At 38.1% G+C, this 27,336-nt stretch overlaps 2 protein-coding genes across 4 annotated transcripts in view; one reads left to right on the top strand and one right to left on the bottom strand.

Moving 5' to 3' along the window:
* Positions 1-16,633, top strand: part of LOC102233347 (Down syndrome cell adhesion molecule) — a 138,715-nt gene extending 122,082 nt beyond the window's left edge. The window contains exons 24-33 of one of the 2 annotated variants that reach the window (XM_005805922.2): positions 1,145-1,243; positions 2,190-2,378; positions 2,623-2,913; positions 5,762-5,938; positions 6,900-6,930; positions 7,157-7,272; positions 7,360-7,509; positions 10,526-10,726; positions 11,170-11,472; positions 15,260-16,633. In XM_005805922.2, coding sequence (XP_005805979.2) covers positions 1,145-1,243; positions 2,190-2,378; positions 2,623-2,913; positions 5,762-5,938; positions 6,900-6,930; positions 7,157-7,272; positions 7,360-7,509; positions 10,526-10,726; positions 11,170-11,472; positions 15,260-15,765 — 2,063 coding nt within the window. In that variant the 3' untranslated portion in view covers positions 15,766-16,633. Of the gene's footprint in view, positions 1-1,144; positions 1,244-2,189; positions 2,379-2,622; positions 2,914-5,761; positions 5,939-6,899; positions 6,931-7,156; positions 7,273-7,359; positions 7,525-10,525; positions 10,727-11,169; positions 11,473-15,259 lie in introns of both variants that reach the window. The other variant, XM_023351388.1, reaches the window with a different exon arrangement.
* A 9,986-nt stretch (positions 16,634-26,619) lies between these two features.
* The window catches only part of pcp4 (Purkinje cell protein 4), a 40,703-nt gene continuing 39,986 nt past the window's right edge, over positions 26,620-27,336 (bottom strand). The window contains exon 2 of one of the 2 annotated variants that reach the window (XM_014471354.2): positions 26,620-27,255. In XM_014471354.2, coding sequence (XP_014326840.1) covers positions 27,125-27,255 — 131 coding nt within the window. In that variant the 3' untranslated portion in view covers positions 26,620-27,124. The remainder of the gene's footprint in view (positions 27,256-27,336) is intronic. The other variant, XR_001351222.2, reaches the window with a different exon arrangement.

Raw genomic sequence — 27,336 nt, 5'->3', positions numbered from 1 at the left:
TCGATCAGATATTGAATTGTTCATTTGAATATTGCCCATGTGATCGATATAAATTTATTTATGGTGCAAATCTTAAACATTATCAGCCATAATATTATATTACTTAAACAGTCTCAATTATTGGGATCATCTTTTGCTGATGCTATTGCTAGCCGTGGCTTTTGAATTGAACTGTTACTACTGTAAGCTAATGTTACTACTGTAAGCTAATGTTACTACTGTAAGCTAATGTTAAGCTTCGGTTCATTCCCTTCTGGTTATTATCACAGTATTTTAAATATAGCTTCATACTGTAAAATCACAGCCAAATGACAGTGGATGCCAGCAAAGTGTTTCTATTATGACCCATTGTGTTTGTAGAATATGCATTAGCAGACACCTGGAGTTTGAGAAAATTTCATGGTGATTATTATTATAAGGATTAAATATCACACTTTCCGGCAGCCTCCTTGTGATGACAAAAGGTCACAACAATTTAAGTCAACAAAGGAGAGATGTTAACAAAAATATATTTAGGAGTAGCACTCATAAGTTTAACCTTTAACCTTTATTTAATTGTTTCTGGTGTTTGCTACAGGAAGTTAGAAATGTAGCAGTTAAAAACTTCTGTTATTCGTTGACTCAGAGGTTTTAGGATTTCTTGTGATTAATTTAATACCACTTCTCATTTGGAAACAACTTATGCAGATATTGTATTATTTTGTGCTATTTTGGTGTTAATTTAATATTGATTAACGTTATCCCAGCCATAAATCCTCTGCTTTCTGTCTTCATAAGGCTGCTTGTCATTAAAAAAAAGAAAATCATTATTATCATCTCTACAGTCAGATTAAAAGAACGTTCATGTTCTGCCAGTTCCAGGCTTTAAACATATTAAAAAATATAGCACGGATTTTTAGAAACCACAAACTTTTGACTGCACCATGCTATCATTTATTGAACAAACATACAGCCAAAATGAAAAAGTCGGTGTGACATGTGCAACAAAAATTCAGAAACACTAGAAATTAAAGCCGCCCTATTTTCTTTTTAACATCACTGTATATTATAATTGTTGAGTGTTGTTTGTTTTATATTATTTCAAAACCACAAAAAAAGAATGATAACCCGAAACACGATCAATATACTGACCTGTCATCCACAGTACCCCCTGACCAGCCACGTCTCACGGTTACCAAGACTACCACCACATCAATCACGTTGTCATGGATACCTGGAGACAACGGCGGGAGCTCTATCAGAGGTGACGTTGTTACCCTTAAACAAACTCATACATAATCATCTACAACCATTGAAGCAAAATTTTAAGCTTGTTACAACTGAATGTGACGGACGCAGCCATTAACAAGGAGCTTCATACAAATGTGAAAACAATCATCTCCCTTCTGTGTTTTGTGATAGCCTTTGTCCCTTCCTCTTGCACTTTGGTCTAACTCTGCTGTTCCTTGAATGGGTCTCATTATTTGCTGCTCCAGCACAACAGTTAAGTCCTAAAAGCTAGATTAAAAAGCAGGAGAAGAGATTAGGTTCTTTTTAGAGGAAGATTAAAGCGTTCCATCTTACAGCGCAATCACAACAAGACTATTTGTGGTGATTTATCATTGCTCCTAACCAAACTGCTCCTTTCTTTTGTGTTGTAGTCACCACAGCAGCTGTTCAAGATGCTTTCTCTGTTATATTTGCTTTGCTTTCCTCCACATAACATCATCCATCACCAGAACACACTCACCAGAACTTACTATACAAATCCCTGCTGAACATAGGAGATCAAGTTATGGCTGTTTGGATATAATACACAAAGATCTTGGTTACAACGGTCTGTGAGGACATTGAAAGTCCATACAAGCAAATATATTACTTGCTTGTAGAATTTAATGCAATTCACTTGAAATAAAGTAGGTTACCACATATTGCGTCAAAGTTTAATGTTTAATCTGTTAGCAGATAAGTTCTCTTTCAGAAACAAGAGACACCTCCCATCCCCTTTCTGATTAAGATTTTGACTTTTACCATAAAACTGTAAATAGCGGTTTAATTATGCGATTTTCACCTCAGTGTTTTCTGCAGGTTTCTGCAAACACAATAAAACTCTTTCACATTCAAATTAGTAATAAAAAATAATATTTATTCTGAACCAAATATTGATTTATTTAAACTTTCTTCCTTTTTTTCCCCTTCCATTTTTCCAGGTTACATTCTGCAGTACTCAGAGGACAACAGTGAACAATGGGGCAGTTTTCCCATCAGCCCCAGTGAGCGGTCATATCGTCTAGAGAACCTGAAGTGTGGCACATGGTACAAATTCACCCTGACGGCCCAGAACGCCGTGGGCCCAGGACGCATCAGCGAGATCATTGAAGCAAAAACCCACGGGAAAGGTGAACAGTGCGGTTGTAGTTTTTCTTAGTTTTTAAGATTCAAATTAAACAAATTGCCATAATAATCATTTATGATCTTCAAGGGTAAAACTTGCAGATTTGAGGACATTTAGTTTTTATAACAGATTTAAAACATTTTTGATTTAATGTAAAACAATGATATTACAATTAAACATTAGGTAAATCAATATTTTGTTAAAAACTTGAGATTTAAAGCAGTTTCTGCTCTCTGTTATTTCCTCAGAACCACAATTTGCCAAAGAACATGAAATCTTCACCAGCATCAACTCCACCCGGGCCAGGCTCAACCTGGCTGGCTGGAACAATGGCGGCTGTCCAATCACCTCCTTCATACTGGAATACCGCGCGGTGGATTCAGCCACATGGACAACAGCCCAGCGCACCTCGCTCACCAAGAGTTACATCCTGTACGACCTGCAGGAGGCGACATGGTACGAGCTGCAGATGAAGGTCACCAACAGCGCCGGCTCCGCGGAGAAACGGGTCACCTTCGCTACTCTAAATGCGGATGGAAGTAAGTTAGGAGGAAAGTTTGTGATTGTGTTTCATGATCCTTCTTCTCTGAGCCAGTGAACAACAATTAAAGTAGACACTGTTTTGTTGTACAACGCTCAGTGATATTCATAAAATTTGATTGTGCAATTAGTGGTTAGAAAAAGTCAGGAATAGATATACAGAATGATGATGATGATGATGATGATGATGATGATGATGATGATGATGATGATGATGATGATGATGATGATGATGATGAAGAGCAGGGACGTGGGAAAGTAAAAAACACTAGTCCAACTGGAGGAGACAATACTCATTTGAGAACATGAGATGAGAAGATTTTTTTGTAAATCACGTTTTGGAAAATACTGACACAAAATCTTTAAAAGCAGTGGTAGATATGTAGCAAAATAAAAAGCTCCTGATACAGTATAGCATTGTTAGGGAAAACCATTCTCCATGTGATATTAAACAAAGTTTAATGCGAGGCATTAGCAGTCCGAAAGTAGGAAGGTGTCTTGAGCAGCCAAGATAAATCTATAGGCTGTTTGAGTCTAATTTATAGATCAATAACAGGCTTAGAGTTTTTTTTATTGCAAACTTCTCTGCAGTTCTGCCTGCATCCAGCCTTGGAAGTGCAGAAAGAAAACTTGGGTGACCATCAGAGTCTCTGCAGGCCATTGGGTTGCTTTATATGCCTTTCAGGACTGCATTTTGTGTTAGCTCAGCAAGAAAAAACCATATAACCTGTCAGGAATGAAGGGAGCTGGTGACGCCCCCGAGGTGCACTCAAGACTCTCTGCTTGTTTCTGTGTTTTTGCAGAACTGTGTATGCTGTCTGTTAGTTTGTCATGAGCGCATGTTTGTGTCTCCAGGCTAAGGCATATATGTGGATGTTGTTGTCACTTTGACAGTGAATCGATAGCTCTGCTTCTCAGGCTAACACAAACTCTGCATTCTCCTACAAATATTGTGTCTTAACTATTTTCTATTTTAACCAGAAAGACACACATTCACTAGCCGCTTTATTAGGAACACCTACTATGCTTGTTAAGTCAAGGCATTTAGGGATTTACACACGTTGAAGACAACTTGCTAAAGTTGAACTGAGCGTCAGAATGGTGGAAAATGTATTAAAGTGACTGAAATGAGCATGGTTTTTACAAACACTATGCTGTTCCTATCTTCTGATGTCTACCTCTCATCAAATAATGCTCATGCCACAAAGTTGAAGTTTTCTCAAATTGGTTTCTTGAATATCCCAGTGAATTCATCAGATTTTATTCAAGTAGAGTACAATCTGCAGCAATTGCATAATGTCATCATGGCAAAATGAACCAAAACCTTGGAGGAATGTTTTCTACATGTGATGACTAAAAATTAAGCCACTTGCGAAGATAAAACAAGGTTCAAGAAAGCGGTTTCAAATAAAATCTGGGAACTGCCACACAGCTTCAGAAAAAATGTCAGGAACAAAGTGTCAGACGTGGATTTTTATATAACATCAGATCTAACCAAAGCACTTGACCCAATTAATTGAGAAGGTCTGTGGAAGATTCTGATCAAATATGGGTGTTCAGAAAAATTCATAAGTGTAGCACACAATTCCCCATGACAAAAAATCTGTCCTTTATATAGAAAGGTTGCATACTAGCCACAGCACTTTTCTGTGATGCTGCAAAATGAAAGCCATGGCAACAACAATGACGTGGGCATGTTCTACGGTTTTAATGTCAGTATACTCAATCTGCGAAGGCTGCCAGCTAAAACAAATAATGAGGAAGTGACAGGTTGTGTTGTTTGCTGAAGACTTGCTTATACAAATGAAGAACCGCAGGCCGGTATAGACACCTTCTATCATACTTCTAACAATGTACAATACATAAAAGACTCAAGTTCTCCACCAACCAACTTAAGAGAAACCTTTCACTGAGTCCATTAGGTTTATGAACAACCTATTAACAGATTTACCAAGCTTGGAAGGACTTGGTCATGAGTCATACACATAGATAATGATTGTTTAAGCTAGTGCCGCCTTGTTTGCCGTTACATATTCAACTTGAGGCCGCTCAGCGACCTGAAACTTTCCAAGTCAGAATATTTTGATCTGAGAAATCATAAAACAGACATCTAAGTGAAATGAGAACATAGCTTTAGTTCCACTCAATATTTAGTACTATTTAATAGTATTTAATATTTCTAACAGTTTTCTAAGAGTTGAATACTAACTGTTAGTGTGACTGGTAGGAAAGAATGGGGAAGGTTCTACTGTTTCTGATGCACATTGGTTTTAATGCAGTAATTTAATTTACTTGGACAAGTCATTAGGGAGTAGCTTCAGTGTAGCTTCACTACAGGGATGCCGTGTGGCGCAGCAGGCACCGCGAGTTGGACTCTCGGCAACCGTTATTCTGCTGCACGTCTCCCCCATTCCTGTCTGATTGCTGTTAGATAAAGTGTGGAAAAAAAGAAAAATAAAGTTTCACTAGAGTCTCAGTGCACAATAATCCTAATAATCTTACAAATCCTACGTCTTAAGGGAGGGAGAAATTGAGCCGCTGCATACTAAACAGTGCACTCTACTGTGTAATGGACAGGAAGAAAATTCAATAGTATCTGCAGTGTAATAAAGAACATATAATATTTTAATATCCAGGAATGATTAGATTTTAAAGTGCACATAAAAATTGTGCAAATGGAAAATTACTTATCAAACTATATTTCCCAGGAGTTTTTGATCCTAATGATCCTTTACTGTGATACATAAAACGTATTCCTCTTTTCCTCCACAGGTTTTAAGGTCAACACTGATGAGGATGGTGTTTGAATTATACAGGAAATATCTAACAGTTTTCATTTCTGCCAAGGTACCATCCCTCCTCTGCTGAAGACAGGAGATCCCATCTCAGACAACATGTCAGGCAGCGGAGGGCTGAAGATGGTGGTGACCATCACCTCCGTTCTAGTCGTGGCTGTGCTGGTTTTTATAATGCTAATGGTGCTAAAGAGGAGACGGAGGGAGCAAAGGCTCAAAAGACTCAGAGGTAAGTTTTTACCAATAATTCACCAATAAAAACGTGGACAAGTGTATTATCTGCTGCAATTCACTGCATTGTTTTAAGCCTTAAACAGATTATAGGTATCAAAAATTCAAATTGTGCTCTAATTTATGTTTAATGTTTGATACTTCATTCAGATTTGAAAAATCTAACTGTTAAAGAGCTGATTCAATTCACAAAGCAGTGTTCTTTAACACATCTCCAGATCAGCTAACCTGTTTGTTACACATAGTAAAACCCAATAATGTCATGTTTTGCATTCGTTTGCATTTTATTCTGGGAAAATAGAAACTGTGTGTGAACCCTGATGAATATGAACTGCAGACAAACTGAGAGATGCACAAAATGATAGAAAACACCTTTTTTGAAGGGGTGTGCATAAGACTGACATAATAGTCATAAAAATAATATAACACCATTTATGAACATGAAGGAGCCTTCATGAATGGTTATGACTGTTGTCATGAAGTGTCATTCGGTAAATAATGACACTTTTAATGTAAAGTTGACACTTTTAATGCAACTTTTAGTGTAACTTTGCATTAAATGTGTCATTATTTACCAAATGACACTTTATGTCAACAGTCATAAACATTCATGAAGGCTCCTTCATGTTCACAGCAGGTGTTATGTTGTGTTTATGATAGTGTAATGTCAGTCTTATACACAGCCCTTCAAATAAAGTGTTACCAAATGATACATACAGAATGTTGTTAAAATCTTCAGAATGCTCAAGTCTATAAAAACAACTGCAATAAAGGTAAGAATGATGCTAAAGTAAGTTTGTATTAAGAAAGTTTGAGTGTGTTGTGCCAGGCTCTAATAGATCTGAAGTACCTTTCAGTGAGAGGAATCATCAATGCTTGTAAAGTATTACCAGTTCTGTACCTTCACGACTCCGACGGGGCTGTATATGGTATTAACCACCTCTTTGCTGACTTCACAGATGCCAAAAGCCTGGCAGAAATGCTGATGAGGTATGTATTCTTAATTTTGATTTGTGCACACTCATTTGCTTTCAGACAGAACATAAATCACTCTGCAAGCCAGAGTTACAGCCCCGTTCAGTAAAAATCAAATATATTGTTGGTGCTGTCCTTTCACCTTCATTCAACTTCTTGTCAGTTTAAGTGGAACTGAGTTTGCATTTCTGCAACACAAGAGTTGAGGAGATTACCTGGCGGGTTTTTTTTCCCTTCACAGTAAAAACACACGGACGCCAGACACGGTGAACAAGCAGCAGCAGACACTGAGAATGCACATTGACATCCCCAGAGCGCAGCTCCTCATTGAAGAGCGGGACACAATGGAAACAATCGGTAAAACGCTCGGGGTGGAACCTGCTTTTCTCAGTCACCATGTGCTCCACTCTCACAGTTTCCTAAACTCTGCTTCCTCTCTGTTAGATGACAGGTCCACTGTGCTGCTGACAGACAATGATTTTGGGGAGACCAATAAGCAGAAGTCTTCCACGGTGACCCACACAGTCCACTACCAGTCTCTGTCCCAGGCCACTGGGCCCCTGGTGGACGTATCCGATGCCAGGCCTGGAACCAGTGAGTCCCACCACCGTCAGTGCTCAACATTTATTTCCTTTACTACTAACAATGTGTCGTTATGTGTTAATGACAATAACAAAACGGTTGTGCAAGTGATGCTGCGATTTTGTTCCATGTTCTTGATTTGTAGCTGTGAATCTAGCATACAGTCTTTTCATGTTACAACCACAACCTCAAATTTATTGAAGACTAATAGGCAAAATTAACTTTAAAAAATAATAATTGTATTTTAGTTTGAAAAAACAAGTGTTCATTTTTTCATTCAAGCCTCTTCACTCTGATAATCCTAAATAAAAACCAGTGCATTCAGAAGTCATCTAATTGGTAAACAGAGTCCACCAGTGTGTAAATTAATTTAAATATAACTTTTAGTACAACTAAGCCTCACTAGCTCATTTGAACACATTAGTGAACAAACAATATCATACAGACACAATAACACCAGCAAGTTAGGTAAGATGTTGTGGAGCAGTTTAAAGCTAGTTTAGGTTTTAAGACTGGTTTAGATTATTAATTAGAGAAGCAGGAAAGAAGCCCACGGTAACTCAGGAGAAGCTGCAGAGATCAACAACAAAGGTGGGAGAATATATTGACTGGCCAACTATTTTTTACACACTCAATAAATATGGTCTTTGTGAAACGCTATGCAGTTTATGCAGCAAACATGCAGAAGAAAGTGTTATGGTCAGACGAGACCAAACTTTAGTATTTTGGCCTTTGTGCAAAATAAAACATGCAGTGGAAAACTACTGCTGCACATCATTGCAAACACATTGTCAACCTCATGTAGCGGTGACAGCATCATGCTTTCAGAAAGCTATTTTTCAGAAATGAATGAGAAGCTGGCCAGAAGTAATGGAAAGACAGACAGAGTTCAATATAAGTAAATACTGCAAGAAAACCTGTTAGAGGCTGGAAAAGATTAGGTTCTAGGGTGGAGGTTCTCCTTCCAGCAGGACAATGATCCAAAAAGTCCAGCCAGAGCTACAAGGGGATTGTCAGAAAACATATCCATGTGTTACACTTGACCCAGTCAATATACAGACCTAAAACTGATTTTGTGTTCAAATTCAAACTGACTGGGCTAGAGTCAAAATGTCTCCTGATGTCCAAAGGTGTTGGAGACACACAGGAAAAACTGCAGCTCAGAAAAAGGTGCTTCTACCAATCTTTTATGTGTTGTCCAACCTTTTCGCTTCTTTTTTTATAAAAGATTTTGAAAACTTTCTCTTTCTTTACACTTCACAGCTTTGCACTATTTGGAGTTGGTCTGTAACAAAAATCTGAATAAAACACATTTACGTTTGTGACAAAATCCCAAGGTGTATCAATGCTTTTACAGCTCTATGTAAATACACTTTTGCAGACTTTAGTGCTGTAGTAACTTGGCTCAGCTACACAAAATACACAAAGGTGATAAAGCTTTACTGCATTTTCATCTGAAATATATGCAAGGCATTAAGCCGCTCCACCCGTTTTATTTAAAATGGCCCTGATACGGTGAGTTGTCTTACAACGACAAAGTTGTTTCTGGTGTTTAAGCTCTTCTGAAGCCAAACTGATGAAGAGTAGCGATCTTCACTTCTCTTTTTTGAAACAAAGCTTCCCGTTGATGCCCACAAAGCACTCTGTTTAAAACAGTATAAGGTGCACATTTAGGTACACAATTAGTTCTGCAAGCTGATTAGGAACATTTAGTTCTTTCTTATTTTTCTATAATTTTTCGCAGCTGATATACCAGTTCACCAGTAAATAAACAAATGTGAAGACAGGAGACAGAACAATGTTTAATCTTTGTAAATAGACTCACAAACACTGGCACCCATTCTAGTCTTAACCATGGCCTTTAGCACACAAGCAATGAGTCACATGACCTGACCAGAGTGAACTCATAGCTGACTCAGAGCTTTTCTTCTTTCTTTCTGTCATTTCATCCCTCCATCTCTGCTGACTACTGTTACCAGCTTTATTCTTCTCTCTGCATGGATCTGGGCTCAGACCTTTTCTAAATGGTTTTATTATCATCTGCTCTGGCAGAGGATGAGGCACCTGCAACATGCCAGGGTCAAGCTGACTGAGACGAAGGTTTTAGGTTTCTGGAGTTTGACAGTGATAAAAACAATATTTGCTGAGGGCAGAGAAAGCAAACAAGAAGAATGAACTGTATCAAAACAGAAGCCAAGACATCCTACTGCCTAAATATTCTAAATAATGCACGTCATCAGTGTTTTATGAATATCCTGTAAGTGAATGTGAAGAAGTTCCAACAGACCAAGTTACGATTTTCATAAATAGCTTCTTGAAAACACAGAAACTTAAAAACTGTGGTAGACCTGTTGCCAAATTAACTGCACAAATATATTAAGAAAACAATAAAGTTACAAACATAATAAAATAAAGTCCAAACAAGTTGTTGAAACCGATTGACCAATTAAAGTTTTGGAACTATTAACTAGTTGGTCACTACTGCTAAAAGTCCAACAAAGGTTTATGGTATCTAGGTTAAGAAAAGTTGGTGTGCTCCTTTTGAGCACACCGACTTGACAGTCCGTGTGAATCAGGGGAAATAAGAAATTATCTTGCCGGTTTTAAAATATTTGATAGATTGCTAGAGTTTTTTTTCACTAAATTAATCCAAAGATGGATGCGAGTTAACGCAGATCTCCATTTTAAAGGATTAAAACGGAGCTGCAAGTATTTTGATTCAAAAGCAGCAAAATTAAAGTAAAATTATGACCTAAATTTTGACTCACATTTAATTTTATAATGTATATTTCAAATTTGTATAGTTTATATTTGTATATTTGTATAGTTGGGTTGCACGTCTAGCTGCATCACTAAAATGTCCCGGGCAAAGCACTTTATTGTTTCTGTCTTATTTAAATTAGTCCAGAACTTTTGCATATCTACTGATTGATTATTTATTCCTGAAGTGTTGATGTACGATGATTTTCAGCTGACAGCTGCTCGCCTGAACAACACAACTGACCTTTGCCCCCCTAATCACTGCTAGACCCCACTGCCAGACGCACTGCCAAAGCTGGACCTGCTGCAGCACGGAGCCGCTACGCCAGCCAGTGGACTCTGAACCGGCCGCATCCCACCAGCTCCTCACACACCCTGACCACTGACTGGAGACTCCCCACACCCCGCGCCACTGGATCTGTGGACAAAGAGAGTGACAGCTACAGCGTCAGTCCCTCACAGGACACAGGTAGAGCCAGAAAAGACGGATAGGAATACTACCAAAAATACACAAACAACATGAACTCGGTCTGTTTTTAAAGCTGGAAAGTATTGGGAATATGTCAGAAGTGGTATTGCTTTTGTGAGATTGCAAAATGCATTAGTAGGGAAGAAAACAACTCTTGTTTTTGTTTTAATCCAAAAACATTGGCTTGGTACTTTATTTTCTTTAAAACTCAGACTGTGTAGCCCATTCCTACCTAATTTTATTACATTATGAATCCATCATAAACCCATTCCATTTATCTTTACTTTTCCCAATATGTTTTGCAGCACTGGTCAAAACAAATCAAAAATGCCTTTAAAAACACACAATATCAGCAGAACAATAAATCAAAATTTACCTTTAATTCTAAAGAAATCCAATGCAACACGAGACGTGTATTGAAATGCACTCCTCCTCATTATCAGATCGCGCACGGAGCAGCATGGTCTCAACAGAGAGTGCATCTTCCACCTACGAAGAGCTGGCAAGAGCCTATGAGCACGCCAAGATGGAGGAGCAGCTCCGTCATGCAAAGTTCACCATCACAGAGTGCTTCATCTCTGACACGTCGTCCGAGCAGATGACAGCAGGGACCAACGACTACACCGACAGCCTGACCTCCAGCACACCATCGGAGTCGGGCATCTGCCGCTTCACCGCTTCCCCGCCCAAACCTCAGGATGTTAGCAGGGTCATGAACATGGCCGTGCCCAAGGCGCACAGACCAGGTGAGGAAGTGGAGCTTGGACAACTACACAGAGTTACAGCATTTGTCAGAATGGCCCAGTTAAAGTCCAACTGAGAATCAGTGGCATAGATCAAAAGTGTTCAGCATCCAGCTGTTGGAGACTTATTCCAACATAGCTATAGCTGTAGCTGAACCTATTTCTCAGGACAATAAAACAGCATATTTAACCATTTATAAGTATATTTTGTATGAACAGTTTGGCAATAACCCTTATTCTTTTATGTTATATATCCTTTGCACTGCAATCCTCCTTAATTTGTACTTTTAAAGGAAGAAAATAGATTGAAACACATTTTATTAGCTAGTTAATAGCCTGTCTGTGACGGCTTCTTAATTAACTTTTGGGCAGCTCCTCTTTTAATTGCACTTGGTTTAGCTTTGCATTCTGTTGTGTGTCTCATTAGTCTTTAGACTTCTGCTAGAAAATGAGGTAGTCTCATTAACCATCACTCGATTTATATTAGAAGAGCTTTCTGTGCCTTCAGTTGCCTTGTTTATCTGGAGCTTTCCATCTTAACAGACAAACAAAGCCCATCAGACTTCATGAAATCATAATTAGTACATGAGGTTTCCTAATGCACCCCTGGCATATGTTTTATTGTTAGGGAATTTTTTTCCAGAAATTATTCCCTTTTTTATTATAACTACACATTAAAAGCTTTGTTTTAAAAGCCATTTCAAACTGTGAATATGCTGTGTGGTTGCTAGCTTACCTTATATGAACCTTAGCTTCTCTGTAAACCCATCAGTTACTTGATCCGGCAGCCCCACGGAGGCAGCTGACCACACGCCATGCACAGACGGCCCAAACTGAAAAACACTGTGCTCTCTGACACATGTGGACAGCTCGTCCATCACCCGTCCTGCTCTCATGTGATAGTCTGTCTGGGACCGCTGATAATTAGCAGTGCTGGAGGTCTCCTCTTACGAGGAGCAAAAGAAGAACTTTCGGTCTGCAAATGTGCCGGAGGTTCCCCGTGAGACAGCAGCCGAAGACATCAGATCTCCCTCTTAAGTTTCAGGTCTCATTATATCATGAAGTACTGTGCACAGGACAGCAGGCATGTCTAAGCAAAGAGAGGGCAGGTAAAGGCTATCTGTCAACCTGATCTCAAAGTATTGTAACTGAGTACAAAACAGCACTTTGCTGATAAAGGGGAGACCTATCAGGATAACCACAGGCTCTTTGCTTATCAGACCAGAGTGACGACTGCAAACACTGTGGTGTCACTTACACTGGGAATACAATGCAGAGATTTAGGATCTTAATTGGCTGTTACATTTTTGTGGTGTTAATTAATCACACATTACAAAAATATATATATTTTTGGTTACGTCAATGTAAACTGAATAATTGTGTATAGCTACATACAAAACACTTTAAGTATTATGTGTACAGGAGGTGTAAAAACACTCCTTGTGTGTTTTCTTGTATTCTCTCTTTCCTCCTTCCTCTCTATTTTTATCTTCCTCTTTCCCTTTAATTTTTTGCTCCTTCTCTCTTCCTTCTTCTTTGGCAAAGGTTTGGACACCCATACTGGCTTAATGTTAAATTTGTGTAGTTAAGGGGTCATAGTCTCATATTTCAAAAGTCTACTTGCTCCGATTCGAACTAGAGCCAAATGAAAATAGGAATGACTATGCAGTTAAATCAAATTAAATGTGAAGTTTTAGCCTTGGACTATCCATCTCAATAATAATATATGAAAATGATTAACTAGAAATAATGTTAAACTGATAAAATCCAACAGTATTTGGATACACGGCAGTCTGTGTACAGGGATGAAATGTAAATAGGAAGTTACAAAATTACTACACATAAAAACAAAATTAGTGTAACAAATGCCAGATTGTGAATTTGCAAATATCCCAACCAGAGGAACCTAATTGGGTGAATTACAGTGTGAAATCCAGAGCCAGCAGAGCTGCTGATGTGCCTCACACTAAGTGAATGATGCACCTTCAGCTTTACTATCATCTCTATTACATCACTGAGTGAGCTAAGCTGATGCAACGTTTTATAGATACAGGAATACAGCTAATGCTTGAGTCAGAAAGGCTCACATGACTATGAGATCTATGAGATGCATATTCAGTTTCTGTGTTCAGAAACTTAGTTCCCTCTGCGGCACAACAGAGGAAGGTGTCACCTTTAGGTAGTCCTGTAAATGTGTTGTATGACACACAAATGTGACCATTGCCTGTAAATATCTTTCAGATACTAAATGCTGTTTAGATGATGCACTTTGGTGTCTCACTGCTGTACCGTTCACAGTTTACGAACTGATTAATTTTCAAACTTCATTTCTAATGAGCTCCCAGGGAAACACTTGAATCTATATTTAATTCAATTAACGCTTCAAGCCATTCATCATGCTTGCCGGCACTAATGGGGCTTATCCATAACCAGAGTAATTTATTCATTCTTCCTGTGAACCCTGGAATCCATCCCCTGAGGTCACACACACTAACTGAATGTGCAGAGGCGACCTTGTCTGGGCTTGCATTAGCGCAGAGATTCTGGCAGGACCTGTGACTGTGCACATATAGCACACCGACATTATATTCGTACATGTGTGGGTTGTGTGTGTGAGGGTCTTCATGTGTGGGAGAGATAATGCATTAAGAGCAACTTTAGAAGTGAATGACGTCTCTCTAATTATGTGCCGATCTCTGCATCTGTGAAATGGTAAAATGTCGATCCTGTCTGAGCTGCACAGATGCTACAGAGAGATTCAAGTGATCTGGACATCTGAAATTATATTTGTGCTGAGTTACATACAGAAGGCAATGCATGTAGGAAAAGGAAAGTCTACTCATCCTCTTTTCCTTTAACGTATCTGATGAGATTTTTAAAAAAATAAAATCTTATCTTGATTTAACACACATTTGAAGTTTGACCCCGCTAATTATGGCTGAGGTGTGTTAGCCAGTACATCCAACATGTCACCAGAAAGAAGGGTTAAAATGAACCCAATGAAGTTTCTAAGTTGTACACATTGATTTATATCAGAAAAAAAGCTCACTTCCTGAGCCCCATTCTAATCCAAAACATTGACCTTCATGGCTACATCAGTTTCTGATAATTACAGAAAATATAACATTTCCATTAAGTCTTTCATGTTATTCTGTTATAACAACCAGAGTGACAGGAAGTGTCACAGCTGAATTTGTGTGAAACAAATGTTTATATTTTAAACTGACAGCAAGGAATAAGATTAACTGTGTCCACGTGAAACATCCAAACTTGCTCAAAGTTCATATGGGTTCTTCCAGTCAGGCACCAATAACCCAGACGTATCTCAGTACCAGGCTCTAGTTAGGACTTTGTAGGTTTAGGTGAATGCTATTCTATACATTTTGTCCTGCCTTACTTTTCTATTAATCTGTTTCTCTGACCAGAAACACTCTACATGTTTAGTTTTCAGTAAATGTTTCAGACAGGAAGATCATTGATTGAGCACTACCTCCCATTGCCATGTCCAATCTATGTAATCATCAGCTTCAAATACCAACACTATGTAAATGAGCGACATTACAAAAGTTTATAAAATAGTGTTTTGCCCATTATATTTTTGAGGTACAAGCTTGTTTTGCCCGCTAGCCGTTAGTTTCAGCCTCCTGACCAACTTATTTACCAGAATCTCACTTAGAAAAATTATAATCTACCCCATTAATGTTCATATGTTGTCGCTTTATTGTATTTTCAATTTTCCCAAACATTATTTCTAATGCTACTTCCTGCTTCTCTGTGTGTTGCCTCCCAGGAGGAGAGTTGGTCCACTTACCTCCGTACCTCCGTATGGACTTCCTGTTGAACCGTGGCGTGCCTCTGCCAGCCCGAGGAGGGGGGGTCAGCAGCAGTAGTGGCAGCAGTAGCAGCGGGGGAGGCGGTGCAGGAGCTGCAGGACCGAGCGGAGGTGGTGTTGGTGCTGCCGGGGAATCAAGAGGAGCCATGGGTCAGGCCTGCCTTGAACCCCAGAGGAGTCGTACCCTAAAGAGGCCTCCTCCGATGGAGCCCACACCCATGGAAGTGCCCTCTCCCAGGGAGGTGCAACAGTGGCAGCCAGGAACTGCCTCTACCCTTCCACACAGGGATGTCCGGGAGAGGGGGGAAGCCCGGGGCGAGGTCCGAGGAGAGGCGCCCCCCTCAGGAGATTTAGCCCAAGCACAGGCTGCCAAGCTCAGCACCTCACAGGAGTCACTGCTGGATTCCAGAGGACACCTGAAACAGAGCAACAACCCTTATGCCAAGTCTTACACTCTGGTATAACACTGGGACACACAGGACTGCTTCAGACAAACAGGACTGCTGCAGACACAATCTGAGAGGAAGAACAAAAGACAGACGACCGGCACAGGAAGGACAGATTACCACAACAGAAACTGTTGTACATAGAGCTGTTTCTGACATGCGTCTAAAGTGGATGCTTTTCTTTGAGTCTGTCTTTCTTTCTTTGACTCTTTTCTTTCTGTCCTCTCTTGCTCTTCACTGATGCTTTCACACGTTTCTTTCTCTCACAACTTGCTCCTCTTCAGAAAGGTTTTCTCTCACAGTTCTTATTTTCTACTTGAGTATTCTTTTATTCTAAAGTGACAAAATAAGAGGATGGCCAAAATGATTTATTTAAAATTTGAGAATGGTAAAAATAATAATATTGAATTTATATCAAGGACAGTTATAGTCATTATTAATATTATTAATATTGTATAAAAACAGAAAATATCTAAAAAATATGAAAGGGAAACTGAAGAGGACTCTGAAGCACTCTGCAGGAGAATGTTGCTTTCTTAATTTATTTTTATTTTTCATTGTTGCAGTGTAATGAAATATGTGATTGGGTAACAATGAAGATTTTAACACAGCGAAGAGCCGATAGAAGAGGAGGAAGCGTGATGCCAGACAGGACCGCCAATGCTGACCAATCGAAATGTTTTTCAGACTCTCTGACAACTTGCATGGCGACTGATCAAATGACAATTACTAGGAATGGCTGGAAATCCAAAAAAAAAAAAAAAAAAGATAATTTTGTCACTCTGAGAAATTATACAATGTGAATATATATAAAGAGAACACTTTTATTTGTGGATATTATGGGGAAAATGATTTGGTTAATAAAGTCCTTAGTCTTGTTTGCACACATTCGAGTTTGATTTACACTTTCCACGTTTTTTTTATTTGACCATTTTGTCCAGGGAAGATTGGTGGATGAAAAAGGTCCGGTTCACGGTCTCCACTCTAATTCATCCAAAAGGTGTTCTGTTGGGTTCAGGTTAGGACTCTGTCTGGGTCAGTCAGGTTCTTCAAAACCAAAACCTGCTTATTTGTGTCTGGATGAACCTTGTCTTGCACGAGTTCACAATCATTATGGAACCATTCCCACAAAGTTTGGGAATTTTTCAAAATGGACTGGTATCCTGCAGCAGTGAGAGTTTCTTTCACTGAAACCAAGGAGCTGAGCCTAAGTCTGGAGAAACAGAGGTCCAACATAACAACCAGACTTGCTCTTGTCTTCAAGATATATCCCTCAAGGTCCACTCACCTCACTTTGTGGCTGAGTTGGAGTTCTTCCCAACTGCTTTCACTTTTTTCCAGCATATTTTATTTATAGTGTATTTTAAAGCACTGAGTTTGCCACAATTATTAGAAGTGCTAATAAATATTGAATGCTTTATATTAGCCACTTTCACAGCATTCTGTAGTCGCTGCATATTGGGTAATTAACTCAAGGTTTTTAAGCAACCTCTGAGTTTCCCAATTGTAATTTGAGTTTCAGTAGGTGTACTGATGGCTGCTGTGATTCACCAAATAGGTACAAACCCAGAATCGAGTCTAACTAGGTTGACGGCAAATGAAGATCTAACCGACCAGAAAATGTGTAAAAAAAAAAAAAAAAAAATGGTTGAGGAACACAGAGGAGGCAATAATGTTAACCTTGACCGTCTTTACAAAAACCTAAGTTTGACAATTAAAAAAGATGAGATGGTGACGGGTATCAAACTCAAAAACATCCCACAGACACACAACACTCTAACATGAGGAAAAAAAGCAATGAGGCTTATTCAGCTTTTTTGATTTTCAGTAGGAACAGCTCAAGCAGTTTATTGAGACACAAAAAATTATTGGACTTGGGTGAAATATGTTTCATTAGATTTAACAATCACATCACTAATTTTTTTTGCCATTTTCATGAAAAACATAATAAAACTATGTTCAATAAAAGACAAAAAATATTACTCCAATTTTCAATTTAATTAAACCACCATGGCAGCCAATAAAACAAAGCACATTTTTTAAATTATACAAACAGTTTTTTTTTTATATAATAATCTCATTCAGCTAATCACGGAGAACAGAAGTTAGTCTACATCAGGAGACCGAAATCAAGTTCTTGAGAGAAATCCTGCAGCTTTTCCTGAAGGAGCACATCTTCTCCAAAACGCCTGATGGACGAATTCTCTCATTGGTACTTTATTCAGATTTGTAGAGGCTTGCAAATGATCCATTTATTCGATTCAGATGTGCTGCATCTAAAAGTTGCAAGGCTACTGGAGCTACTGCTCTTCAGGATGAGACTTAGGTCCACTCAGTATGTTCAAATTAATTAATGTGTCTTTTAAAACTAATTTGCAGTTTTAATTTGTTTAGTTTACACAAATACTACCATTTAGTTGCATATATTGAACAAAATAATACACCTTAAGTTATGTACAACCTTGTTCTTCAACTAAAAAGCTGCTAAAGTGATTAATTAAGTAGATTTAAGAGGGTTATTTCAATTTTGATAGAATAAAACTATTTTGTGATCACTTGATCTTGTTGTGAATATATACAAAAACAGGAAATCTTGGCTATGAAGAGTGACTTTGACAATATGAGCAAACATTTATGTGCAGTACGTAAGCTTTGATCAACAGATGGCACTGTACAGTCACTGAAATCAGACAGTTTCTTGAGTGATGAAGGCGCTGAGGAAAAAGATGGTTCAGCAAGAAAATCATAAGTGACAGCCCAGATAGAAACATCAGGAGCAACCCAGCAGTCTGTTTGATCATGAGCCTGCCACTTGCAGTTGCACACTGTGCTGAACGAGGTGAATTATTCATCCTAGAGCTTACACTGGGACCTCGATCGGGTTTACACCGACATGGTGATCCCCGCGGTGCCTGGAAATTTGAATGAAACAGCAGAGACTCCATCCACACCGAAGCTAACACAAACTATCTCTTCCTTCAGGGAAATGCATGCAAATGAGGGCATGTTAGTTTTTCCCCAGATTGGTTCAGGACACAAAACAGTAATAGCCAGGATTCAGCTTTGAGTAGAGTGTGTGCATGCAATGCAACAACAACAAAAATTCTGCATGCTTAGAAACTAGCTGTCAGCTGCTGATTTGACTGCATGCACTTATTGCAAATGATTGCAGGAGAAATACAACTTACCGTGGCGATGATTACATTTCCTTTTTAAATCTGTGGATTTTCCTCGTTGGTGTGTGTTGCCTAAATGAAGATGGAGAGCCCACCTGGACACTGAGCATACATTACTGTTGTCCATTTGCCCTTTCACATTAGGAAGAGATGAGACTGGAGTGTTAATTAGTGACTTGCCTTCTGACTGCAAACCATCATCACACCTCCCACTGAGCTGGGAGGTGTGAGGATGTGATGTCACTTGAAGTGTCCGGTTTCAATTTTTCTGGTTTTTGCTACTTTTCTTATCAATATACAGTATATGTGACCTGTAATCTAAAGATCATTTAAATTGACTTCTACTGAAGACAGGCATTGTGGAATATGTCACAACTTGTTGAGCAACTAAAATGTTAGCAATGGAGTTTCTTTAAGTCTCCTTTTACTTAGAGGATATTTCAGATGTTTGCAGCACTTAGCTCTTATTTCACCAGTATATCAATATATCACTATTGGAAATGAGCAACCAATGAATGCTAATGTTCAGTATTTGCTCCTTTTTTCAACTGTCTCTCTAATCTTGTTTTACTGTTTTCTCTGTTAAATTTGGAGATCATTTCCTGCTAACTTGGAGGTACTGTTTTGCATGTTTTGGATATATGCCAGCAACAGCACACATATTATTAATTAAAGGGGTATTACACTCTTTTGCTAACCTTGGCGACAGGTTAGGGAAATATTTACACAATTTCAATCAGATTGGATGGCTCACAGACATGATTGTAATGGATGATGTAGGATGGAGAAAAAAGTAAGTACTTTTACTTTCTGTTCTTTTATTTTGTTTTTCACAAACCCGCAGTCAGACTATTTAATATTCAATTTTCTTAAAGCTGGATTGGTTTTTAACCTTATGGTCTATTTAAACGATGAAAAAGGTGACCTATTCACCTTTTTTATTCACCTTTTTCAGGGTGAATAAAAGGGAGAGCATGAGTACATGTTCTGTTCTGGCAGCAGCTGGGAGCGGCAAACTGGCTCAAGCTTTTTTATTATTGTTTGATGAAACTGCCAGATGGATTGGAAATAAATAAATATGTTTTTTGTTTTGCTGTCTGTTAACTTGGTTGAATTTATGCAGCTGACAAGAGTAATTATGCAGTTCTGGAGGGAGATGAACAATACAACTTTTACAATATTTCAAACCAGTCTTTTTATCTAGCTTTATTTACTAAGAGAAGCATCTTTTGTTGGGGATATTATTTAAAGTGAAAAATGTCGTTGGATTTACCTCTTACAGCCAATAAATTTTAATGTATGTTGTAGGTTAAAACTGTGACTTTTATAGTTTTTTGTTTACCTAATTTTACTTGCTATTTTATTGCAGCATAATACATGCAGCAAACATTAAGCTTAAATTATTGGAAATGAGCAACAGATGAATGCTAAAATCTAGAGGAACATCTTCAGATGTTTCCCCTAATGGTCCAAGGTGGATACCACAGAGTGACAAGAAAAAGACTAACGGCATCCCAACTGTATTTCATAATGAGGTGCCTGAAGAGAAGCCAGGAAGAAGAGCTGTAACTCACAGAGAACAAAACGGAAGAACTTTCCCCCTGAGATCACACGACACTTCCCTAATCAGGCTCGCATTCAGCTCTCTGTGGCCTCTCAGGAACTGATGAACGTTGTTTTCTTTACTAAATACTCATCATGTTTATCTCCTATTACTAGTTATTCTCCTGACCACAAATACAACATCTTAGTAAGGACATTATAGAAGAATCAAAAACTAAAAATTGGTGCTTAATGGTCTTACAATAGCAGATATATTTGAATGACTTTAGCATTTCAACTTGATTTTTAATGAGTCTATATGTGCCATGTATAATTGAAAGTAAGAAAATCTGTAAATTAGGATTTTGTTAGAGTCATGTGGATGTGTGAATATGATATTTACCATAAATAGCATAAGATTTAACAATATAAGGTCACATTCTTCTACTCCAAATAAAAGGGCATTATTAAGTCATTTTAAATTTCTTTCAATGCAAAATGTTTGTCATATCCTTCCAGAGTATTCTTGTATGACAACAATCCCAAAGATACTCCTCATGTTCTCCACCCATAATGTACCCAGAATGCATTTCTGTTGAACTAATTGTTAAACTAACTATTAATCAATCCTAGGTACCAGATCTATCATGTATTAATCCATGATAGAATGAGTTACGTAGGAAAAGACATTTCTTTTCTCCAATGGTATTTAGTTCAGGCAAGAGCAAATCATTTCTATGACGCCAGAGGAAATAGATTTTCCTGCAAAGTTACTCTGAGATGATGATGGTGATGATGATGATGATGATGATGATGATGATGATGATGATGATGATGATGAAGATGATGATGATGATGATGATGATGATGATGATGATGATGATGATGATGATGATGATGATGATGATGATGATGATGATGATGATGATGATGATGATGATGATGATGATAACTGCATATTAATCATTTGTAGAGGGTCATGCAGTGATGGGTAGCTGGTCAGAATACTTATCATTGACAGGGACAGATTTATTTTGGACTTTTATTGATTCATTTGAACTTGTCTATTGTCAGGCTGCAATGATGCAATTTTTCTCCTGCTTACATACACATGGGCTCAAATATTCACATGCACCTCCACCAATATGTAAGTAAGTAGTACCTTACAACAATAAATGTTTTGTACCTATTTATAAGCTAATGACACACACATAATTTTATGTCGATGTTTAACTCCAAAATGTATTATTGCGCCTCTTTTTTTCCTTAATTATATTTTTGAAATAGGTTTATATAGCACTAGCATAGCAAATACACCAAGAGCTAAAGACTCCACTGGATTCGGATTGGCAGCTGCAAAATCTGCAGCTCTTTATGTGAAGGATGGGAAAGAGGTAAAAATAGCAGCTAGTTTCTGAGGTGGATTCAAACTCACAAGGTCAGTGGAGCAGCAATGCTGCTGGAGGGTTGTGTTTCTAGGACTGCTTTCAGATTTTAAGATGAGAAATTAGACTCCATTTTGCTTGGTGAGAGACACTGAGGTGGCAGAAATTGGAGACAAGAAGAGTGAGATTTTTACAATCTTCTTCTAAAATATTGGTTTTAGAAGCTCTGGTGTTAATGCTGATTCTATGAATACAGTTAATAAATTCAAAAAAATAATTTTTTTGCTGTTTATCCTCATGTTGTACTTCACGCTGTTGGTTGACGGTGTGCTGCTGAGGAAGTTAAACCTCAGTCAGGCAGGATATAGAACATCTCCACACATCAGTTTTCTAGTCTTTCACAAGACTTACAATTTAACTTCTTCTTACCTCTTGTTAAAAAGGCTGTGATCCAGGAACTCACAACTTATAGCTTGTCCATTTATAAGACTCTCCTTCCCAAGCTGTGGATCTCTGCAGCTCCTTCAGAGTTACCTGGGTCTCCTGACTGAAGCTCTCCTTGCTTAGGTAGATCGCTTTGTCTTAGTTGCTTTGCAATTGTATCATACATGTTCATTTTTAGATTCTGGACTGGACAATTAAATTGCTGTACTTGATTTTATTTAGAGGCTCATTTTACTATCACCTCACTGTTTTGCACCATCTTGTGTTGTATTATAACATAATGTCCAAATCTGAGAAAACAAATGTTCAGGGCAGCATAACTCAAACAAATATGGTATTGTTTTGCTTCCTTGTGTATTGGACATAAAACCCTTTGTATATGTTGCCTTTTTTCACAATAACTTGTAAATGGAAATATTCCCAAACAATAAAGTACGTGAGGGATTTTTGATGAGCAAAGTGGCTTTGCTTATTTCAGAACCGAGATGCTACTTAATTGCTTGTTTGGGCATTTTTATTCAATATTTCTCTCAGACTCTGTAGTTTATTGTAACAGAAATTACTTCATAAACTTCGTTTTCCCCCTCAACATTTACAACTTATAAAAATATAATTTGGCTTTGGCTTAAGCATATTTTATTGACATTTGGCCAGGGAGACCCCAGACAACAAATATGCAAACCTAAACTTTTAATCACCTTTTTGAATCAGGGCGAGTTTACTGCTTTGATCTGCACAGCAGCTATTATTGTTTTATATCATCAGTCAGTGCTGATTTCTTGAGTCTAAGAGGTGAGGAGTCTAATTATACGGACTCCAGCGGCAGCATCAGTCAATCGTGCGCACAGTAGGCTGTTATTTTTGACAATGAAATCCCTCACTGCACACTCAGACTCACTCGTTATTTAGAGCAAATCCATGCCGCTACTTGAGTGACAAGCTACTAATGACTAATGTAATTTTAATGAATTAAACCTAGAGGAGTCATCTATCTCTAAATCTAATAGGACCATTGGACCAAAGCTCAAAAAGACAAACAATACAACCATAGAACAAGAATAATATTTGCCGGAACTAAGATACTGTAAAAGCCATTTATATGTTCTTGTTTCTTTTTGACTAGATGCATTCATTTGATTAAATATATTTGCAAAACATTTATGTGTGACCCAATGGCTAAAATGTCAGTTTTCATAAGAACATAGATGAATAATTACTATCTGTGTCCACACAGTGTGAAATTAATTTCTGTAGCTGTCAGGACACAAACAAATAAAACAGTAGCATATCACAAAAAAACAGGATTAATTTTTCCTCACTAATGCACAGCGGATTCAGGCAGAAATCAGCTAATAGAGTATAACTAAAACACATCTAGCTGTTTCACCCACTGCCTCCGGATATTAAAGATTTACTTTGCCATCTGCAGGGGAGAAATTCATCTCCATAGGCAGCACAGACGGCACGGCACGCAGTGACTTTCACAGTCCTGTTCTCAGTGCATGTGGAAATACGCTTACAGTGCATGCATCACCATGGTATTATCGCCACAATGGTCTGAACAGCACATATCTGCTATATGTGATCTCAGAAACACAAACAAAGGTGCCTCTGTTGACTTCAGAAACCAAATTCTAATTTTCTTTTTCCAAATCAGACAACTCTTTTGAGGTGTGAGCAATAAGCCAGAAAAACAGTAAACACAGGGAGATGAAGACACAATGGACTGACTGAGAGGAGAGCACAGAAGAGGAGCTTATTATGATGCAAGATCAGAACCAAATCTTCATATGTTTTTGTGATGATTCTAGTAGAGGACACTGACATAGTAACAAAAAGAGGAGTCTGCCATTCCTATGGGAGTAATGCTACCCTCTACGGACACCGAGACTTGGCAGGAGGCTTTTTAATAATAATTAGGTGGTGAAAACAAAGCAACCAAGTAAACAAACAAGAAACTCCACTGAGACTGCCTCTTCAAGGAGACCTTAAGTAAAAATTCAAAGACATGGACACTTTTAAAGAACCAGGATTGCTTTACAAAGCCAGCTTTGAGCTAGTAGGTTGATACAGTTGAGTTCCAATTATCTACCGTCCAACATCAAAAACTAGACCAATCACTGCTTTTAGTAGAGAGTATATTTCCATAGGTAAAATTATTTAACAGTGAGTGTAGCAGAGTAATAGCTGATTGTGTGCAGCTGAAACATTAATTGGAAGGAGCACCTTCAAACTTAAATGGATGAGGAATTGCTTCTGAAATGTTTGTTTTAACAAGAAATCATCCCAAACACACCAGTAAATGAGCAGCATCTGGATCACCAGCTCAAACTTTAGTCCAACAGACAAACTTGTGCTTTCGCAAAAACAAAAAATATAGAGGAATTGTGGAATGTTTTGAGGATGTACTTTCTTTTGTGCTTTTTAGACACCACAAACCATCTACGTGCAGATAACATAAAACTGTGCATGTTTCCTCACCATTTTAATCCTCACAGGTTTACAAAGTTAATCTGAGGGATCAATTTCTTGTGGTGTAAAAGTTTATCACTGACCTAAATTAACTCAAACCCCAGTTGTATCCAGTCATGAACCTGAATGTAGGGGAATGAGCTCAACTTTAAGTGTTGAGTATATATGTATGGAGAAAAAAAACTCAGGCCTTCAAATAGAGTTTATACTTCTTCCACCTTTAGTAACATTTAGTTTAATTTAGAAAGAAAGGATACATGCACCAGTTTTCACTGGACAGTAACATTTCTACTTGGACATTACAATGAAATTTCAGGAAATACTGGAAACTGCTTTTATCTAAGAACTCTGATATATAAATATCATCAAATGATATTTTGTGTCCAGTATTGTATCTGTTTGTGATGTTCACAGTTTTACTCATTTTTAGCATGATATTCCTTCCTCCTTCTGACTCTTGACCCTTAACTTTGGACACCGCTAGTCTACAAAGTGCCTCACCTGTCCTCCAATGACTGCTAGAAATGGATACAACACTCCATAGTTGGATGTTCACCCTGACACAAAATCCTTTATTTACCAATCATTTCACCTGTTTATCTTAATTATTTAATATATATAATATAAATTGATGCCAAATTCTTGGCATCAATAGAATACATATATATATATATATATATCATTGGCAAAGAGAAGTGAAAGTAGCCCAGCTTTCACATATTTTGATACCCATAATCCTTAAAATGTTGCAAAGTAAATTATTCACTTCATAAGATCACTTCCCATCTATGCAAATAAAAATCATACAAATATACTTATCGTCATCCAAACTAATCAAATGTACTTTTATTTTATATAGTGTTGTTTATGTTTGCTTTGTGGCAATTCATGGAGGAAAAAGCATCTCCTGCAGTCACTGTGCAATTTGTTCAGAATTAGATGCTTGAAACGGGAATCAAACCTAGTTTAAATTTCTGCACAGTATCTTCTAGGAACAAAAAGGAAAATTAACTTTTTTATTAATATTTTTAGAATCTTGTATTTTAAAATGCAAATAGATTAACCATTTGTTTTGTGTTCTTTAAAACATATACTGATCCAAATTCTTGGCATCAAATAATTCTAACAGAGCAAAACTATGGGGTAATCTTTCTGCCATAATCCAAGAGCACACATTTTCAGTCTGAAAGCAGGATTTAATGTCTTCTGTTCTCAAAACTTTTAATTCTTTTGCTTACATTTTCATTTTGAAAGCAGGAATTCATGTCTTTCTTCTCCTTGCGCTCAGAACTTGCCTCTGCTCAAAGTAAATCTCCGCCTGCAGAACTCTCTGTTCGCTTACAAAACATTTTCTGCTTGCTTTTGGAACAAAAATGCACTGTCACCTGGCAACTTCTCAGTCAGTAGAATGAAGGTGTTGAACTGGGTGTGTTTGTTTCCTTCTAGCGTGTGTGAATGTGTGGTTACTGTCGATCGTAGCAACCTGCGCCACCAACTGGATGTAGGGAGAAACAATGACGTCAGCTTTCTGCTCCATTGTACTCTAAACATCCGTCAGCAGTGTGCTCCTGATCACTAACAGCTACTGATTTTAGGCAAGAGTTTGTTTATTTAACCACAGAAAATGACTGTCTAAGTTGTTGGGTGCTAAAAACTGAGAGAAGCTCAGTGGGAATCTGCTGGTTGGCTTTACAAGCAGAAGGTCATCGAGCTGGGAAGTAAATAAACTCAACCAGCCTCATTCAGACAACTTTCAATTTTTAGTTTGATCATGAGAGTACAGTGTTTGCAAGCACACTGAAAAAGCACATGCAGTTTGATGTGAAAGATTGTAGTGATTTTATGCACAGACACATTTTTCACACAGGTTTTATTTATTCAATGTACATTGACACAGAACTTTGACAGAACCATGCGGATAAGAAAAATGTTTCAGGGTGAAACAAAAAGCTCCTGGGCAGATTTCCTAAGAGCAAGCTTTAGCATCAGCTCAGGAAACAGTCCTGGGTACAGAACAGGAAGGACTAGCATAGGTAAGACTACCAGGATAAGTACAAAAACATAGAGAACGTATCATATATGGAACATGATTGGCAGGACAGAAACCCAAGTCTAACTTTTTTCTCGTATCTATTGATACAGCAGTCAAAATAATAAATTATAGCAATTATAATGACAGGGTAATGAGAATTCACAGACATAGTCATAAGATTAACAGGCTATAGCATTCCCTTCCCCACCCAAGCCTTTCACAACCCCTTCAGTTTCAACAGGTATGAATTTGTTTACATGCAAATGTCACACCAGCGTCAAAGTGCCACATCGCTTCCACATGGCGACAGATCGACGTAACGCTCACTAGGACTTCTCATCACGCTTCTTCTTCTGGAACTTCCTGAACTGGGACTGGATGGTGACCGCTGCCTTTTCGGTCTCTGGGGCCTCCATATCAATGTCAAAATCCTCTGGGATCTCTCCCTTGGACTCTTCTGGACAGGGGAAAACAGAGTAAATGGTTGAGTGAAGAATTTAGTTATTTTTTGTTTATGAAATTCCTAATAGCAATTCCC

Source organism: Xiphophorus maculatus, chromosome 18 (genome assembly GCF_002775205.1).
Source record: "Xiphophorus maculatus strain JP 163 A chromosome 18, X_maculatus-5.0-male, whole genome shotgun sequence".
NCBI lineage: Eukaryota > Metazoa > Chordata > Actinopteri > Cyprinodontiformes > Poeciliidae > Xiphophorus > Xiphophorus maculatus.
This window is presented reverse-complemented; position numbering and strand designations above follow the sequence as displayed.